Consider the following 20,033-nt stretch of genomic DNA (forward strand, 5'->3'; position numbering starts at 1 on the left):
TGGAGAGTTATACCCCAAAAGAGCAATCAAGTTTCTAACCATGATCTTGTTTCCCATCATAGGAGCCTAACTTCAGACATGCATGTTTTCATTGACAGTTTTGCCATGTCATTCTTTTCAATTTCCAAACTGATATTCATATCTTTTTTATATATCTCTTGTAGATAAAGAAAAAAGTTTGGTGACCAGAGATATTTGTAATCTCTTTGTTAACTGGAAAGACAACCAGACTTTAGTATCTGATTTGGAGGAAGTTCTGAGGTAAGACACTGCATGAAGGGATATTATTATATATAATTATATATTGTTATATAATATAAGAGTATAATTCAAATCTTTGATCTTTGCTCTAAATCACTTGCACTGATTTTGTATTCTCTAAAATACTTTTTTTTTCCCCAGAAAGTTAAAGTTACCAGAGATTGGTGGAAAAGATTCCAAGAGGTCCATTAATTCAGATGATTTAGAAGCCATACAAAAGTCTCTATATCGTTTAAAAGGCTTTGAGAAAAAAATGAATAGAAGTGTATTAAAAAGCTTAAATTTATTCAGGAATTTAAAGAATGAAACATTACAGAAACTGTATGCAATTCTTGAACTGGGAATGAATCCACATCATTATTATAAATTAAAGGAACCATATAATAAGGAAATAATTGATGAAATCTATAACTTCACATCACTGCAATTACAGAGTGATTTTAATGGGACTTCCATTTTCAATACAATGACCCAATGGAAAGAAATTCAGAGTGCTTTAAAATTAGCTGCAATGATTTGGAATCCAGATTTGTTAAATAATTCTAATTTTAGTACAGAGCAAACTAAGGATGCTCTCAAAATTTTACTCTCCACTAACATGCTGCCATTTTTGGAAGACTTAAGAGACCGTTTAAATGAAATGCAAGAAATACCATCTTTGTTTTCTGACTATTTGCTTAAACCTGTGTCCTACAAAAACTTTCCAGACCAGCTCCTAGCTCTCCAGAAGATGTTTTTTATAATGACAAATACAAACTTAGGTTATCAGTACCTACTGATGCCTGTGTTCGAACTGATGCGGAAAGTACAAAGCTCCATGGGTGAAGCCTGGTGGGATGAGTTGAATGTCTACTGGCGCATGGGGGAAAAACTGAGATCAATGAAGTGGAATATCACAGGCGTCATGGCTTATGGGCAATTTTTAGATGTATTAAACAACCATTTGCATAAACTGAATAATAATTCAGACAGTTTTTTCAGTGAACAAATGAATCGACTGTCAGAATTTGTAACAGCCGTGTTTAAAGAGTTTGGGGAAAACTCTGAAGTAGCCAATATCTCACTGGTCACTCAAGCCGTACAAAAGACCTTGTACATATTAAAAGACTTACAGCTGCATTACAATGTCAGTAAATTAAAATATATAGATCTGTTCTTTAATTTTGACAATCAAACCTTTGAGAGATTGTCTGAACTACTGAGGTTAGGAATGAAAATCCTTCATTATACAACTGCAAGTGAAGCTTCCAGTGAAGGAAAAGTTAACCCTGTCTATAATTTAACACATCTTCTACTGCAGAAGGAGTTCAATGAGCCTATCTTACAGCACAATACTTCATTAGAGGCAAAAGTGATGGATCTCTTACATTTAGCCTTGATTCCTTTCTTTGGTAATAACAAGAGCGATTACAAGACACCCCAGAACTGCTCTGCTCAAGATGTTCTCCACATAGCACTTCAGATGCTGTTTGAAAATGCCACTCTAAGTGAGTCCCTAGCCAGGAGCTCCTGTGAGCCCCTCTTTGCTTCCATGGGTGTGGAGAGTGGAACAATGCACAATGAAACCTTTACAAAAATGTTTCAACTTGCCATAATGAACCTGAAGCTGTCTCCGGAGTTTGATGTTGCCTACGAGCACAGCAGTGAACGTTTTTCCAAGGAGCTGTCGTGTATCATCCAGTCTTTGCAGTTTTCTCTGAGTTTCCTTTCAAAGTTAGACCTTGTCTCTGAGCTTCATAACTCTTGGATACAGGAGAAGACAAAAGCTCTGRCTGCTCTTGCGGAGGGGCTGCTGTTGAGTAATGCATCCTGYCCTATCCCGGTCCTGCAGGATGTGGGTGGTGTGCTCCCATCACAGCTTTTGAACGTCCTCGTTCCTTTCATGCTAAACGAAACAGGTTTGAATTCTCTAAATTTCTCTGGCAGCCCAGCAGACTGGCATAGGCTGCCTCTGTTTTCCCATCTGTTACCGACTTTTTCCGTTTGGAACAGTAGTATATATGAACTGCTACAGATGCGTGGAAGAGCTTCCGACCAGTCTGAATGGAGACATTTCTCCCAGCTGTGGAATGCCACTGGCAATGTGTTGACCACCAAATGGAACTTAACAGAAGTGGATGAATATGTGAGACTTCTGGAAATTATGAATAAAGCTCTAATTCTTGTCGACATTGGGGTAGCTCCCAGAAAAACAGAAGTATTTCAGATCCTTCGTAATACTAGTGGAGGAATGAAATTGTCAGATCTGAAAGATTTTTATAGTTCGTTAAAACTCTTTTTCAATTTAACTTCTGCTGCAAACAGCACAGTGGACTTAGAAAGAACATTTCAAGAAATTGCCCCACTGTATGAGATTGCTGGTGAAAGATTGTTCTATCCTAATCCCTATGGGAAAGAAAACCAAGATGTTCTAACTATGGCTGTAGCGATTTGGAATCAGATCATTTTAAATAGGACTCATTTTAATACAGAGAAAGCATGGGAGATTATCAAAATGATAGCCCTTCATGCAATCCCACTTGAAAACATAGAGGATTATCTCAGCACAAATGAAGAAATATCATCATTTTCTGATTTCTTGTTGACCCCCATAACTTCTGAAAATTTTGCAGAACAGCTCTTGGTCCTTGAGCAGCTTCTGGCTGCCATGGCAAAGGTGAACACCAGTGATCATTATTTGCTATTCTCTTCTTTGTCTAAACTAATGCAAAGACTCCAGAGTTCCTCTCACGGAAATGAGGGGAATGAACTTCATCGTTTCTGGCAGATTGCTGAAATACTCCAGTCCATGAACTGGGGCAGCATGGACAGTGTCACTTCCCAATCACTTCTAGACATACTGCAAAATCAGTTTAAAACCATGAAAAATGATTCCAGTCTTCCTTTCAGTAAAGAAATAAAGCAGCTGGTAAACTTTTTATCTGCCATATTTGAGGTGTATGGTGAAGAAGACTCCAGAGGAGCCAACATCTCCATATACTCACAAGCCATACAAAGGAGTATATTCTTTTTAAAAGATGTGCAGAAAAGTTATAATATCAGTGAGCTCGAAACTATCAATCTATTACTTAATTTTTATAGTAAATATACTGAGAGGCTGTTTGAAGTATGGAGAGCAGGAATGAAAATCCTTCATGATACCAACTTAAACAAAACACTGGAAGAAAAAATGAACATTATCTATCATTTTTCACATTGGCTACTGCAGAAGGAGTTCAATGAACCTATCCTACAGCACAATACTTCATTAGAGGCAAAAATGATGGATCTCTTGCATTTAGCCTTGATTCCTTTCTTTGGTAATAACAAGAGCGATTACAAGACACCCCAGAACTGCTCTGCTCAAGATGTTCTCCACATAGCACTTCAGATGCTGTTTGAAAATGCCACTCTAAGTGAGTCCCTAGCCAGGAGCTCCTGTGAGCCCCTCTTTGCTTCCATGGGTGTGGAGAGTGGAACAATGCACAATGAAACCTTTACAAAAATGTTTCAACTTGCCATAATGAACCTGAAGCTGTCTCCGGAGTTTGATGTTGCCTACGAGCACAGCAGTGAACGTTTTTCCAAGGAGCTGTCGTGTATCATCCAGTCTTTGCAGTTTTCTCTGAGTTTCCTTTCAAAGTTAGACCTTGTCTCTGAGCTTCATAACTCTTGGATACAGGAGAAGACAAAAGCTCTGGCTGCTCTTGCGGAGGGGCTGCTGTTGAGTAATGCATCCTGYCCTATCCCGGTCCTGCAGGATGTGGGTGGTGTGCTCCCATCACAGCTTTTGAACGTCCTCGTTCCTTTCATGCTAAACGAAACAGGTTTGAATTCTCTAAATTTCTCTGGCAGCCCAGCAGACTGGGATAACTTGTCCACACTCTTCAGTATGGCGCAGAATGAGCTCCATGTGAATGGCTTGCTGCAGAGACTCCAGAGTGCCTTCAACCTCACTGAATGGAGTTATTTCTTAAGCATCTGGGATGCGGTTGACAGTGTGCTAAACACCAAATGGAATCTAACAGAAGTGGCTGCCTATGTGAAGTTGTTGGAAGCAATGGCAAACAGTCCTGCCAACAATGTATCAGCTCTAGAAATTGTAGAAGCCAGTCGCTCCATTCTCAAGAGGCTGAACTCCTCTGAGCTGCTAAGTGGATTGAATATAGGTTCCAGGTCAGCTTCTCTCTCCAACAAAACTGGTTTTGACAGTGTGTTCGACATTGTTGCTCATCACTTCATTGTTAGGGCAGAAACCCTGTTCAACAAGACCCTACCTTGGACTCAAAGTGACCGAATCCTGTCTCCAACCAGTTTAATCACACGGTGAGTTTGGTTTTTGGGTATCATAACTGCCATTATGGGTAGTGAACACCGCTTACTTCTGGCAGGAAGAGTATTTTAGTTTCTTCCAGTGGAGCAACTTTAGCCTGAAATCTAACACCGTAATTTAGGACTCCAGATCTAGCATGGGGTGAAGCAAAGGACAAGAAATTTATCTTTGAAGCCACAGAATGGAACAGGCAGCTGAAAGTGAGACTTTCAAAAATGCTCAGTGTTTGTGTGTCTCAGTTCACAGTGGGACCAGGGTCCTTTAGGAAGTATGTCCACTAGAAGCTGGGTTACACCAATGGTAAGCTTTTTAGAAGACCCTTCCTTGTGGTATGACTCCTTAGCTTTTTTTCCTCAGTCTCCCCCAGGCATGGCTTTCCAACTATATCTCTCATCTGAAGTGAACCTTTCAAGCCTATTTTCTTGTCTGTATGGTTTGAGAGTGAATGACAGCTGAGGCGATAACAGAAAAAGTAATTGATGAAATAAAATTGGGAGGGTACCCACTTAGGAAAAGTCATGAGACACATGGCTTTATCTGGAATTTTTATTTACAACTGCCAAGAAGCAGCATCTATGCAGCTGACAGGTCACACAGTAATATGCCTGTTTCTGAAAGAGAAACTCAATTTAAGCTCCATCTTATTTTTCAGATTTCTATTTTTAGAATTTGAAAACACCATCCTACAGGTGACAGTGAATAACAGCTACAATCCTTACCTGATGTGTTTAATAAATGCCACTGAAATTGAAGACAGCAAATTGACAGGTAATCATGATTTCATTAATGTAGTGGGACCTAAGCTGGAGTGTGGTTGTGCCTGTCTTTTCAAAGTGTTTTGTCTAATGATGGGAAAGACAGGTGCCATGCATTTTCACCTGCTGGCAATTAGCTGGAGCTGTGAGGCCTCAGGAAGGCACGTTCCTTTTTGTTTGAGTTATGTCACATCATGGATAGAAATTTTCCATCCAACTATATCCAAAAAACGTGTACTCTTTGCTATGGGATGACAGTTTGCTGACACTCAGATAAAGAATCCTTAAAAATAGAAGCCTATATTCCCTTCACAGCTTTATGTGCCCTTAAGATGGCAGCAGGTATTTTGAGAGTTAACATATTTCACATAGATATTCATTGTATATGCTTATTGTAAAACCTGAGAGGTTTATCTGCTCACAGAGGTACTGAACGTGTCCAAAGGGTCAGGCATAGTCACAAGTCCTGTTTCTAGTGTGGGGTAGATTTCTTTATGGGAGCAGAGCACCCACTCAGACTGGATCAGAAGCTTACAATCTAGGTCTCTGAGTGTGATTTCCTAGGTCCAAAGCCATGTGAATTTGGTGGAAAATAGATGTGGTCAGTAGGCCTCAGAGACAAAGTGCAGACATTGCCAGGTGTGAAGTTTCCATAAGTCCACTTTTTGTCTAAAGTAACTTTTTTTTCTTTTTTTAAACTCCCACAGAAAACATCACACTGCTTTTGAAGCAAACTCATCTGAAAAAGGACCCTTTCATGCAAAACAATACTTCTGAGAAACATTCATCCATACCAGAGCTCCTGAAGCTAAAAGTGAGTCTGCTTAAAATGCTGACTTGAAGACATCCCACAGTGATACACAAATGTGTAGTGGAGGTTTAGAAAAACAGCTGATAGAAGGCAGGACTGAAAATCTGTTTTATGTCTGCTGCCTGTACTTAGAGGTTGCCATTAACCTGGGCTGAGAAACTTGTCTCCTATACCAGCCACTACCCAGCGTGCACCCAGGTTTCAGAGAAGGTAGAGGTATTCCTGTCCTCCCAGCCTGTTTTATAGAATACTTACCACTAAGTGCCACTAAGTTAGTTACTGCTATGCCTACTGAGCTACACCAACTGCAGCATGGCCGGAGTCTATGTTCCCCAACATGCTCCCTTAGCACTAGATGTCTCAAAATAACGGTTTCTGAGATTAAGCACCTAAGCAGTACTGATTCATGGATTTCTTCCATCAGCTTTGGATTTAGCAATGCCTCATTTGGATAAAATGCTGTTTACACCATTCCTACATATATAGTGTATATATGTAGCCCTATAGTATTCTACTTCTCTCATTCAGACCCTTTTTTTAAAGGGCATTGGTATGCCCCGCTGTTGCTGCTTAATATTTCCACAGCAGTAATACCATGAGTCTTGATGTGCCATGTACTCATAGGCACAAAACAGAACACCGTTCTTGCCATGAAAGACTGATAATCTAAATAGCAATGACAGACAAGAGGGAAGCCCAGAGTATGAAGAGTAGGCAATGGATTGCAATTTTATGCAGCAAGTAGCCAGAGGTGGAAGTCCTGACTTCTAGTCAACTCCTTTTCATCTGCTCTAGTAGGGAAGGCCATGTGGTGTCCAAAAAGCTGAATCTACTGCACAAGGTGATTTGTTTGGTTTCTGGGAAGATTAATTGGTCAACAGGTGAGTCCAAGTTGGGTATTGCTGTGTTTGTATGTTGGACAGAGGAAATGGTATGGAAAGGCTTGCAAGGTTTGTTATGTCCTGTGCAGTGTTATGTAGCTGGGTCTGCTACAAACTCATGCAGGAATGGTTGTTGTGAACTGTTCTATCTGAAACCTTCTGAATGAACTAAATACAAAAATATTTAATCCTAAAGAAAAATGCAAAGGAGCAGCTAGTTTTTTAAAAACTTGCCCTTTATAATTCTGTCATCTAACTGGTGTCTGTTTATTTCTCTTCCTTTTCAAAATTGCATTTAAAGATATCTCGCCTCCGGGATCTGACAACACTTCTTTGTGACTATGAGAGTTTTAAGTCAATGCAGCATATTTGCCATCTCCCTAGTGTTAGCTTTGGAGAACTGTGTGAACAGAGTCAATCTCATGAGCAGCTCCTCCGCGCTATTGAACTAAGCAATCAAATTGTGACCAATGTACTGAATCGCAGAAGAGTTTCCCAAGAGCTTCAGGATATTCTAATTGGGGATGCCACAGACATCCAGTCGCAAATGAAGTGGTGAGGTTCTCTTTCTGAGTTATGCTTCCGTAATACTCTGTTTATGAAATGATTGAATGGCTTCTTGCCTTCTTTTCATATTCCCCATTTTACTTGTTTGTTGTTTTGTTTTTTTTTCCGATTTAGGTTTCAAGAAAATGTACCAGAAATTGCTTTCTTTCAAGAGATTCCTCAGTATATGACTACTTTGAATTCCATGTTGAACATCACTGGGAATTTAAGAGATACTAGTGAGCAAGGTATTTTCCCGTATTTACTTTACAATGTTGGTTTGTGAACATCATCACCGATATCATAATTTCTGCTGGCAATCCCAGGATTCATTTAGCTGTCAGGAAGAAGCAGTCTTAATGAGATAAGTGTACACAGTTTCCTTGGGATCCTTTATCTAGGATAATTCTAGAGCCAATTCTAGACTGTCCTTTGTTTTCTGCATTGCCCAAAAAAGCCCTGTATGCTGAAAGCCCCAAGCCTTTGATTTGGGTGAAGGATGGAAGTGCTGTATATAGCTGCCGATGAAAAAGCTTGCAGGAGACAGTCATATGTGCTAGGTTTTACAGTCAAGTTGTCCACTGTGAGCTTAAGCTGGCAGGTCTAGGGATAGTGGGATCTATGCCCCTGGGTATAACATTAAGCAAAGTTTGCCTAAACACAAAGTCCTTTGTGCTTGAGATTGCTGTATGTCTGGAGAAAGCTGTAATATAAATTGGTTTTTTTTGCTTTGCTTTACAGAAAAGTTAAGAGAGATGTTTAAAAATGTGGACCAGCTCAAAGAGGATCTCAGAAACACAGCAGGAATGTCCACAGCCAGTATTGATGCTCTTCTGGAAGCATCTCTCCCAGAAGACAGCACTCAGGTAAGTTCACTGTCATTCTGCTGGGAGGTCCCCTTGATTTTACCTTTCGGACTGATAAATCCATGATTTGCTGGTGAATGCAGCTGAGCAGATCACTGAACACATGATAGTAGAGAGGCATATATGATCCCGCAGGGACAGACAGTGTAGCATGTTACAGACCAAAAGTGGCCATCAGGTATGGAGTAGGAGAAGTCACTAATGTCAGTTCAGCTGCTGGAGACCGAGAGCCATATGGTGTCTTTGGCTGTCACCAGTAGCTGGTAAGCAGCCACACACTGCTTGGTGAGTGATTGCTTGGATCCGTAGCAAGGGCACAGTTCACTGTAACAGACTAATGAGGACTAAGTGGGGTCCTCAGTGCTGAGGAGTCCTTGCAGTCCGGATGAAAAAGCACAATTCTAACCAGGATTCATGAGAGCAGTCAGGGATCCAAAAATAGCCTCCCAGGGAACAGATCTCTGTAATGAGAGATGAGCTTGCCTTCTTCAGCCTCCTGTGCAAGCAGAGCTCCGGATGCTTTTCCCCCTTCCCAAACACCTAGTCTGGACTGAGCCCCAAACAGCACATGCTTTTCCAAACTTTGCATGCATCAGTCAATAGGAAATTGAAGCCATAAAAGCCTTTATTGCTGTGCAAGCTGACATTAAAGCACAATCCTTAGGATTTGCTCTTTGAAGCAGGAGTAATGGGTAGGCATGTTCTGGTTCTCAGGGCTGAAATATGACGTTGTGGAAAGAGCAACAAGGCAAGATTAATCCATGCATACTGAAGCAGTCTAGCCCCTAACAAATCTTTTCTTCCTTTTCTTCCATAGCTCATTTCTCAGATCCTCCAGCTAGAGTCTTGTACTGTCCCTCCTGGTGACCCACAGCTGCAAACAGTAGCAGAGGAGTTTTGCAATCTCTCTCTTTCGGAGAGGACTCGTAAGATGTACATCCTGGGGGTCACTCTCTTGCGACGCTTAGACATTTACAATTTCCTATACAAGGTTAGTGCTGGATTTGTAGAGTGCTTTCTATAGTCCTTGCTGCATGTAGTGACTGAAAGGTCATAAAATATCATTGCGGTGGCCAGAAGCTATGCTGATTTACACAAGCCAAAGATCAGGCTTTGCTCATGCAGTATTTTTTATTGGGTATCCATGCTGTAACAGTGTGGATATAAATGAAGATCCCAGCTGGTGTAAACCAGCAGACCTCATTTAAAGGCACTGGACATACTCTAAATGTCTCCCTATCTGCTAGTATCATTTATATGCTGTCACAACCCCTTGAACACTCCCAGTTGAGTTCAGGCTTCCCGAAAATAAGACGTTGGGCTAATTTTTTTTTTATTCTTTGAAAAGAAAAGCCCTGAAGAAAGTCCTGAAAAATATATTTTCCTAATCCAGTTGTCATTGCCAGGTAATTACATGATTCAGATACCCCACATGTATAATTACATAAGCAACATGCCAGAATACATTCACTGAGAAGCATGTATTGAATGCGTATTTTAAAATGCTACAGAAGAGGTCCTGGGGAAAACATTATTAAATGAGAATGCCAATGGGTTTGGCTGAGGTCAAAAGCCATTTGTAGTGTCTGACCTCTGTGTTGTACGATATGCTACCTCTAAGAGGCTCAGATTATATCCCAGCCAATTTCTGATACACGTTTCCAAATTGTAGGTGTTTGGAAACATGCACTGTTTAGAATATGTAATATCAAGGGAGGGGTTTGCGAAAGCACTTGGAGATTTAGGAATACAAATCCCATTCATTTCCTGTGGGACTTCTGTTCCCTAAGCCTCCTAACAGTTTTGAAAAGCCGCAATCTCTGCCTTGGAATCAACACAAGAATACGGGCATGTGCACGCATGTGCACAGAGAGATTCCTGCTAATCGTAATTGATTTCCTTCTTGTTGCTTGTAGATGTTTTTCCCTAAGGAACTTCAGAAACCTGTGGACAAGATGTTAGGCCTTCTGACAGAAATGAAATATTTCAGACACCAGGTTGAATCTGGCGTGCATCCATTGCTACAAGCTATTCATTCACTCAAAAAGCTCCGGCAGTCTAGAAATGTGCCTCTGACTAAGGTATGTGTAGTGTGCATTTGCTTTGGAGACAGTATGCTTTTGGAACAGTTTGCACAGAAATTTCTTACCCTACAGACCAAAGGTGCATTAAACCATAGGTTACTGAATCTATTTTAAAGCAGCAGTGTCCTAAGAAGAATCTCGATCAAACTCCCATGTTCCCTTCTGGTGAGTGCTTTGATTTGGAGCAGTGGGACGGTCATGTGCCTGACATGGTTAAGGGGCAAGGGGATGAACAACTGTCTCGAAACAGGGTAGACTTTCAAGGAAATATCCAGGTGCAGTGGAAGGGGACAGCTTCTGAAAACAGCTGGAGAACTGAACTGCCCACTAAAGGCCATCCAAAACCATTCAAGTCAACAGCAAAAATCTGCTCCGGCTTAGGCATGCACTAGATCGGGTCAGGTTTTGGGCACCCTCAGAGCTGCCCAAAACATTCAATATGAGTCCAGCCCTGCTCTGACAGCTGTTACCCATTCTAAAGGTTTTACTAAATTCACCCAGTTCTGCATCCCCTCCTGCTCTGATCTGCAGTGAATGGCAGCCCAGGTAGCACTGGTAATCACTTTACTCAGTCACACCAGGACCATACGTAGTCATGGACTGGATGGGGATAAGGGATGTGCACATCTGTGTGACAAACTCTCTTGTAACCCAGGGTGTGTAGGTGTTGTCAGGCACCCTCATTACACACATTACAAGCAATTCCTGCATTGTATCTCATGCCTTGAAGTGAATTTCCCACAGCTGTCATAGCAAAGGTTAGCCGTAAGGGCATGTTTTATGTTCATGTGTTCAAGTAAGGGTGCAAAAGAATATGCAGGTAGTTTCAGGCTTTCCAAGGAAAGCCCCTTGTTTTCTAGAGAGAAGAACTTCTGATAAGAAATCTGTAAAAATGCTTAATCCCTGCTCTCTAATTCTAATAAGAATTAGAATTCTCTAATTCTGCCATCCTTCTTTTCCCTCAGAATGGGATGCTTTTAACATGTAGGATTTATTTCCTTTTTTTTTCTCTTCTGCAGACCTTACTGAAATCAAACAACTCTAAGATAACACATGGCACATTTAAGTCCATGTCAAAAATTCTCTGCAACCAGGAAATCACACCCCTGTTTTTTGAGTCTTTGCTTCCTGATTTTGGAGACCATGTAAGCAACAGTTCTTCCGTGGAGGATGCCTATGTCCAAAAATTGATGAGGAAATATGGGATTCCTCACGATTCCAGTAAGTTTGGCTTTACCTTGAGGCAAAAACATTTTGGAGCTAAACCCAAATGTTTCCAGAGAGATTCAGCAATCAGCTGTTCCCCCATATGTCTCTGGAGAGCTGGTGATTTATGCTAGCTGAGAATTTGCACTGTTCTATTTATTGGTGGCTTATTTTCATAAAAGTTAAAAGGAAAACAGCATCTGTAGAGGAGCAGTGCTTGATGCCGCACTGTTTCCCAATTGCTAATGATTTGGTTTTAGGGCTTGACAGGTCACTGCTTTTTCTTGATGTGTAGTTTTTCTGACTGTACTGACATTAGCTCCTCTGAGTTCACAAAAACTCCATTTAACCTTCAAGGAGAGAATCTTGGCTTAAACAGTTGTCTTGAGTTCAGCAATACGAGATGGGGGTGGATTACTTTTGTCAAGACAGATTATGTCAGTCAGTGAGGAGGGCTCTGAAGTAATTTGTTGGATGCAGCAACAAACTGGGCAGACAGGAAAAATGCACTGGTAGCTTTCTTGTGTCTGGTCTGCTTGTGCTCTATGCAATTTGTTTGGTTTTCTCCCCTTGCAGCACAATTCTGTTTATCCTTTTACCTGGACTTGGTCAAGACCCCTACTGGAGCTTTAATTTGGTCTTTCTTAAAACCAATGGTGCTTGGGAAGATCCTTTATACACCAGATACTCCAGAAACTCGAGCAATCATGGAGAAGGTATGACTCTGTTCATAGTACATCAGGATATGCCCACTGAAAGGGATTTTAATTTGTGTCCAACACAGGCTGGTTTTTTTGAGAAGCAAAGTCTGTTTTCTGCCTGTTTGGAGTATTAGTCCAAGTATTTTTTCCTAGTTCTGCTGCTGTTTCATCCTTTGTCTTTATATAAATCTTACTGCCAAACAATTGCTGTTGGTCTAATATCTATAATATGATTTTCTTAAGGCCTTCAGTTTATGAAGTATCACCCCAATATTTACAGCCAGTAATAGAGAGATGTCTCCCAGGACAAAGGCTAACCAGCACTTGCTGGCAAGCAGGATAATGGTAGAAGGAAAGCTGGCATCAAAGACATGCTCTAGACGTTGCATGTGAGCCTTACATCCAATTTCAGCATGTGTTAAAGTGGCATTTAGCCAAACAGTTATAGGGTGCTAAGAAAAATCCTAAAGAAACCAAATCTGGTCTTGGCTCTTTTATTTTTATTTTTTTTAAAGCTTTAAGGCAATGAATAAATGGACCCTTATGTGGTGTTGTGGGTTTTTTGTAGTCTAATACAACCCTGAAGCAGATGGCTGACCTATCCCTGAAGTCCCAGGAATGGCTGGACAAGTCTCCTGTCATCATGAATTCACTCACTAAGTTAAACCAAACAGTTCCGATTATCAAGGTATGAGGGTCTTATCTCCCTTGTGCCTCTTGCAAGAGGGATTTGGGAGGATGGTTTTCTGCACTGAAATAAATTGGGGTTCCAGTGGCTTCAGGGAGACCTTACTCTAGCTGAGGAAACCCTTCTCAGGCTTCTATTCTTGAGTTCACAGTTCCCAGCTATGCCTGCCTGTTCCCTTAACAGAAATACTCCTGAAGCACCTTACCATGCAAATCCTCTTTCTGAAATGATTTGTCTGTAATATGCTCCCTGACACTTTGGCCATGCTGAGGCCTGCTGGAGGGCTAAGATGAGTGGGGAATGCTCTGCAGTTTGTAAATTAACTTTCTGCTTGATGGAGTGATCCAGCCAGCCAAGACCAGGCAAGAAATGACTTTTTCAGAAAATGAAAAAGTACCTATAATAAGCATGTAGTTCTGGGTACACACATAAGAGCTAGAAGATGTCTTTGTACCTCAGTGAATCTAAATAAAATTTCCTTTTCCCCCTCCTAAGGAGCCTATCTTTGCTTGGATGCAGAAAGCAGTAATGCTGTAGTGTTTCATATACTTGCTTTGCATTCTCCACCGTAAAAATTGTCTCCTTTTCTTACAAAACTATTGTGGCTTTCTATAAAAATGAGATCTCTGGAACCCTAAAGCATTATAAGTTAATTTCAGTGGCTGGAATGTGTTGCAATTTCCATGGCACAGTGAGAAAATCCAGGGCGGAATATGTAAAAGTGAAATGAAATACTCTCTGCTGACTGCACTTGTTTGTGGAATAATGTACAAACAAACAAAAATCTGACAGCTGGTCTCCTAGCTACATGTTGGACCCCATCCATTGCACTCTGGCTGTGTTCATAAGACTTAAAACAGACAGAAGTGACATTTACTAACAAAGATTTCAGGCCCAAGATTTTTCCATGGAAGTCTAATGCCTAGTGGTGTCAGTAGGTGTCATCTGTTGATTCCAAGACTGGCTTGGACTCACAGGGCTCTGTAAGACCTTTTCATTGCTAACATTTTCCCATCGTGACACACAGAGTGAAAAATGGAAGGTCAAGAAAGGAGTAGGAGGAGGTTGTACAAATGCTGTGAAGGAAGCTGGTCTGTGTTATTTTAGAAATACACTGAATAAGCTCACAGGGTTTGTGGTCAAACTGATGCTTTCTCTCTCTGCTTGTTGATAGAACGCCCTGCAGAATCCCTTTGTGCAGGTTTTTATCAAGCTCATGGTGGATTTGGATGCGGTTGAACTGCTGACTCAAATAAATGAGCTGGGTAAGTTGTTCCATGTATGCAGCCCTCCTGCTTGTACTTCAGGCCTGGTAGTTCCAGAGTCACCATATTGCATCCATCCTCTGGTACTGCTCTTCCTCTGGCCAGTATCTGATACTTTAGCACAAGGCAATCTCAGCTGTCATTTGAAAACCTAGTAGCCTATGGGCAAAGACTGCTAGAAAGCAAAGGGCTTGCTTGAAGGGAAGTTGCTCAGGAACACTGCAGGAACAGCAGGATGGGAATCTCTGCAGCTGATTGCGGCCACTGGAGGACACTGTTTAGCCATAATTATCACTTCAAATGAGCTACCTGGGACTCTGGGAAATGTTGTAGAGAGCTCACTAACATCACCATCAGGGTTTAGCTTAAAAGTTTCCCAGAGCAGAAAAGGAAGGGATCAAATAAAAGAACCCAGGCTGATCAAGTCAAGGACATTAAGAAAGATACTCTGCCGGAATTTTCTGTTCTTCAGCAGTCTTGCATGGTCGTTCACAGTGGGAGTTCCTGGTCTGCATTATGGGAGCTGTCAGCTAACAGAGGTGATGGTGACGTACCCTGTTAGTGCACAGCGCAGTGATCGCAGCCCCTTCCTAGCTGGCTGTATAGCCCCTTCCCGTTTTTCAGTGGATGGTCATACCTGTAAATACAGATCTGGCTTATGCAAGCAAAACTCAGCATAAGCCAGGGATGACTTTAGTCCATTACAGTCAAAAGGATATCAACCTACTGTTTACAGCGAACCCTGCATATTAGTCATCTCACGAGTAGTACCTCTGTCTGCACTCCCAATAAAAGCATGGTCCCTGCAGCAGCTGTTCCATATTAGTTACACTGCATTGTGCAGTCACCTTTTAAAACAGACAGGAAACAGCAGTATCTTTATTAGGCTGCATTATCAGGTTTAGTACACACATCAGCACAACAGACCTACCTTTTGCTTGATGTGCTTGGAAAAAGCACATTCTCCCCTGAGACAGAGCAGATCAGCTGATGTGCTGATTACATTGAAAACCATTAGATGTGGAATGAATGGCGAGCGTCACAGGCGAGTCTAAAAACCCAGCAGGTTAGCAGCAACTTCTGATTTGGGATGGCTGTCACATTCCATTGCTGGCATCCTCCCAAGGGCAAACTCACGCGTATATTACAAGTGATTAACATAAAAATTGGGTCAACAACATGCTTTCATTGCCCTGTTAAGTGCAGAAATGTATTTTACACTTAATGGTTATTATGATGCTTTTTCTTCCTTCCTGATGTCATTGTTAGTGTAAAGAGCAAAATGATTTGATGCTTCTTTTGTTGTGTGTGGTGATGCTACTTATTTTTATTTTTATTCCAGATAATATTCGGCTGGAATTACAGAACAATGCTGACATTGTCAATCAGTTGAATACATTAGCTACTCTTGCTGTAAACGTGTCCTCCTGTGTCTCATTTAATCGCATTCAAGCAGCCAGAAACATAGAGGAAATGGAAACGGTGGCCAAAGAGCTCTTTCTGAAGAATGAACTTTTTGCAAGTACGTGACAGTCTCAGGTTCCCCTGTAGATTAGAGTTAGCCTACGTACAGGGTGAGAGTCCAGTGCAACAGGTTTGGCTCTTCATCAGTGACTGTTGTGGTCATGACTCCAACCACACAACAATGGGTCTTTACCCAGTGGGTGTAGCACCAGCACACTCAGACCTCCTTATGGAGGTATGTTTTACACTCTCCTTTTTATACATACCTGTTTTTATACCTTCACTGTTTGTATAGAAAGCCTTTGGTAGACTGGTCTTTTCTCCAGGTTAGTTCTCAGCTGAACAAAGTTTCAGTGCCCTTGGTAGATCTTCATGACAGAGCTGCCTTCTCTCAGGCCTCCCTCTAAAGGGAAAAAAGTGCTTTACTCAAGAAAGATACAAGGCTGTCCACTTTATTAGAAGATGTTCCAGCCAAACACATCAATACTACAGTGTCTCTTCATGGTCACAGCTTTTAGATTTGTAGGAGTGGATTGCAAGCTTCAGGTCAGACCACAGAATGGGATGGGGGGGGAATTATCTTAGTTTGAATGATAAACACCTGGCTTAATTAAAAAAAAAAAAAAGGCATAATACCTCCTCAGTTAGGATTTTAGGATTTACTTATAAATCCCTTGACCTGTTTGATTTTTACATATCATAACTGAAGTATTGGCATAAACTTTTCCTTTTCTTCAAACATCAGACCATGATAATATTAATGMTTCAACAGGAATAGACAAGTTTCCTCCATGTTTGTCTTCCATTCAATTTCATGCTTTATATATGGAATAATTATGCAAAATATTCTGGAAAGAGAACCCTCTGTGGCATTGTCTCTATTCAAATAGGCATTTTAAAACAAAAAGATATCCTACCTGTCAGACTATATTTACGGCATGCCATTGCCTAACAGGAACTTACAAAGCTCTTAGATTCTAAGACATTTCTCAGCTTTGTAGGAGATCCTGTGTGCACAAAAATGTGTGTAGGCCATGGACACTACCTTCTTTAGAACAGTGTCCATGAGGTTTTTAGGTTACAGCATCACTATGCAAGATCTGTTGCCAGAGTACATTTGGGTACATTCACAAACAGTGCACATGCTGCATGACATACACGATAGATGTGTGACAGTCCATGTTAACTCCAAGATTTTTCCAAACACAGCTGGTTATTTTGAGAGCCTTTGTTTTTTTGAATGCTCAGTGGGAAAAGAATTTAAGGCTCGGGGAGGGGGGGGGAAGAGGCGGTATTTAGCATCCAGGATCATCAGTCATGTTTGAAAGTACAAGTGGCTGCAGTGATGTGTGCTTTCTGCTTCCAGACCCTCAGTGGTGACCGTAAGCAGCCTACCCATCTGAGCGTTGTTTGCGTAGCAAAGGAACTGGATGAGGGATTGTAGTGTAGAAAAGACTAAYAGAAACTGGAAGTTTTTATGTATCTGGGTGTACTGCTCACCTGCTATTGACTCTGAGTGAAGGAAAGCCTTTTCCCTTTCTTTTCTAAGGTATCATTTTCAAGCTGCCTTCAAGTCATAGCACCCCTCGACATGCTGTTCCTGGGGCTCTGGCTCTCCCTCCTGTGCTCAATTACACCATCCGGATGAGCAGCAGGATCACTCAAACCACCAACAGAATAAGGGAGCGGATCTGGACAGTGGGCCCGCACAATTCAACCTCGCAGAGCCAGATTTACAGCCGGGCGTTTATCTATATCCAGGACAGCATTGAAAGAGCCATTATTGAATTACAGACTGGGAAGAGTCCAGAGGATGTAGCTGTTCAAGTCCAGGCCATGCCTTACCCCTGCTATAATAAGGATATGTAAGTCTATGTGACTTTTTGTCTTCATGTTTTGTGTTAGTTCATCTCACCTGACTGATGGAGTTCACCCGCTGCACTGGTCTCCTTAACACCACATTCACACGGGATAGAAATCTAAAATTCCTTTTGGGGATTTTTCAGGGGTCAGAAAAGGGGGAATTTTGGAGTCTAGTATTAGTTTGCCCAATCTTCTATTTTCAGTGCTCTGTATGTACCTGAATTGTCATAGTAACTGTGGGTTTTACAGCAGGTGAAACTTGCTGTCCCTGTTTCACATGTGGTGGAACTGAGATTTGAATTGGCAGGATGCACGTTAAAGATATGACTGTTGGCTTGTTCTGCAGGTGTTTACATGCAGACACTACAACAGAAGGAGAAAATCTTTTTATTGGGCAAAAAAGAGTCCCTAAGTTTATGAGCTTCCTTCCTGGATATTGCTATCTAGCTGTGGTATTTGTTGTTCATTCCAGCAATTCTAGCTAATATTCAGTGCATAGTGAATAGTTCTCAAGGCAGGTGCCTCTCTCACAGATATGTTAAGAAGAGTAAGAGGGAAGACGAAATTGTACCATTCATCTCCACAATAACRAAGGAAGACGGAGGAGCTTTTGATGCACTGAGCTGTCAGGGTTAACAGCCTATCATATAGAGCAGCGCAGTGTGAACAGTGTGTGGACCAGAATAAGTTTTGAATGATAAAACAGATCAAAAAGTTTTGGATTATCTTCCTTTCCACTCATCTTGAGCCAGATCTGCAGCTAGTATAAACTGTAACTCTGCCAAATGCAATACAGAGAAGCCAGTATCTCGCAGCTGAGGACCTGGCCCTCTGGCAAGACAATTTTGGTTGGCATTGGAAACCTGGCAACGTGGTACTTCCTCAGAGTCACTACCCTGACCGCAGCTGGTGGCCAAACTGGGTGGAAAGCACACAGGGAAGGAATTTCGTGTCCATTACAAAGCACTGAAGGACGTCCAGCAAATATTAGTGGGGGGGGGGACGCTCATGCCACAGCTGACGATACGAGTGTCTTGCTTGGACCAAGAGTACGGGCTGGACCTGGAAGCTCTTTCTGCTGGAAAAGTCTGCATCTCTCCTGCGTGAGCTAAAAGGCAGTGGGAGCTGTAGCAGACGCATTAACCTCATGTGTTGCCCCGCCACTTAGAACAGCTAGGGACCTATAATCTCTTGTTAAGGTAACTGCATACAAAGTGCCTGCCACTTTAGTGTTCCTATAAGCACACAGGCAGTAAGCGTTCAAACCAAATGTCAACTTCTTGCAGCAAATATATGGGTTATTGTTGTGAGATACTTCCATACCCTGATTAACTGGCTGCTGGGGGGGTTAGTACAGGGTTATCTGCTCCCTTTCTTGTTCTCGGGCTGCCAAAAAAACAGCTTTCCTTCAGCATTCCCTCTCTACCCCAGGTTCAGAGGGACATGAGTTTGCTCAATTATTAAAATACCTAAAGGCTTTGGAATTGCATCCAGGAGAAGTCATTATAAAATGGACCTGTATTGATTGTTATCGCATGGTTGCCATCCTCTAGGGAAATGGAGAGAATCTTGTATACTGCTGTACAGAAGGTGTGGGGAAATGCTGAATTTTTAATAGCCTAGAGATCATGCACAAGGTGGTAGCCAAAAAAGAAAAAGTAGAGCTACTGAAATGCCTTTTTATTGCATGTTATAAATATGGGTTCATTTGTACAGAAGCCTTTCCCGAAAGCACTGCTTTGGGGAAAATTTTCAGTTTTTCAGGGAGAAAATTATGAAACCCCAAAGTTCATTTTTTACTGTTACTGTACATTAAACTTTTCCCAGGAATAACACTGGTATTTGTTTAGAGCCAGGTCTAGAAATAAAGAAGAAAAGCATAAGCCCTGTAGATACAATGAAGTGAATCTCCTGCTATAAAAACTCGCTTTCCATCCCAGAAGGAGGATTTTACTGTTGGCCATTGTTATTTATTTTCTCTGGGCACATTTGCCATGGGAGGAAGGTTTTGGTTAAAGCCAGGAGCAGAGAACTGTGAAGTCCACGTTGCAGGCCTCGGTCTGCAACAGCTGCCTGTGGGCTAGTGGGGCAGATATGGCTCTCTGCTGGGAAGTGCCTAAATCCAAACTCGAGTAACAAGATATATATGGCCTGATGAGAAAATTTGGCCATTATATCTATTGACAGAACTGGGAGTCATGGCTGGCTGCTGTGGTTTTGCTAACTGAGATATGCTCCCCATCAGAGCGCCAGGTGATGTCCCTGCCAGCAGCAGTTCCTGCTCCTGCCAGTGGTGGTACTGAGCAAAACTGCTTCCAGAATCTGGCTGG

At 41.7% G+C, this 20,033-nt stretch overlaps 1 protein-coding gene across 1 annotated transcript in view; it reads left to right on the top strand.

The window, feature by feature from the left end:
• The first annotated feature begins 514 nt into the window (after positions 1 to 514).
• Positions 515 to 20,033, top strand: part of ABCA12 (ATP binding cassette subfamily A member 12) — a 58,116-nt gene continuing 38,597 nt past the window's right edge. The window contains exons 1-14 of the mRNA XM_026088509.1: positions 515 to 4,566; positions 5,226 to 5,341; positions 6,036 to 6,142; positions 7,322 to 7,575; positions 7,702 to 7,814; positions 8,308 to 8,432; positions 9,250 to 9,423; positions 10,349 to 10,513; positions 11,536 to 11,737; positions 12,299 to 12,438; positions 12,992 to 13,111; positions 14,286 to 14,376; positions 15,719 to 15,898; positions 17,390 to 17,705. Coding sequence (XP_025944294.1) covers positions 515 to 4,566; positions 5,226 to 5,341; positions 6,036 to 6,142; positions 7,322 to 7,575; positions 7,702 to 7,814; positions 8,308 to 8,432; positions 9,250 to 9,423; positions 10,349 to 10,513; positions 11,536 to 11,737; positions 12,299 to 12,438; positions 12,992 to 13,111; positions 14,286 to 14,376; positions 15,719 to 15,898; positions 17,390 to 17,705 — 6,155 coding nt within the window. The remainder of the gene's footprint in view (positions 4,567 to 5,225; positions 5,342 to 6,035; positions 6,143 to 7,321; positions 7,576 to 7,701; positions 7,815 to 8,307; positions 8,433 to 9,249; positions 9,424 to 10,348; positions 10,514 to 11,535; positions 11,738 to 12,298; positions 12,439 to 12,991; positions 13,112 to 14,285; positions 14,377 to 15,718; positions 15,899 to 17,389; positions 17,706 to 20,033) is intronic.

This window comes from Apteryx rowi, unplaced genomic scaffold (assembly GCF_003343035.1).
Source record: "Apteryx rowi isolate R43461 unplaced genomic scaffold, aptRow1 scaffold_12, whole genome shotgun sequence".
Lineage (NCBI taxonomy): Eukaryota > Metazoa > Chordata > Aves > Apterygiformes > Apterygidae > Apteryx > Apteryx rowi.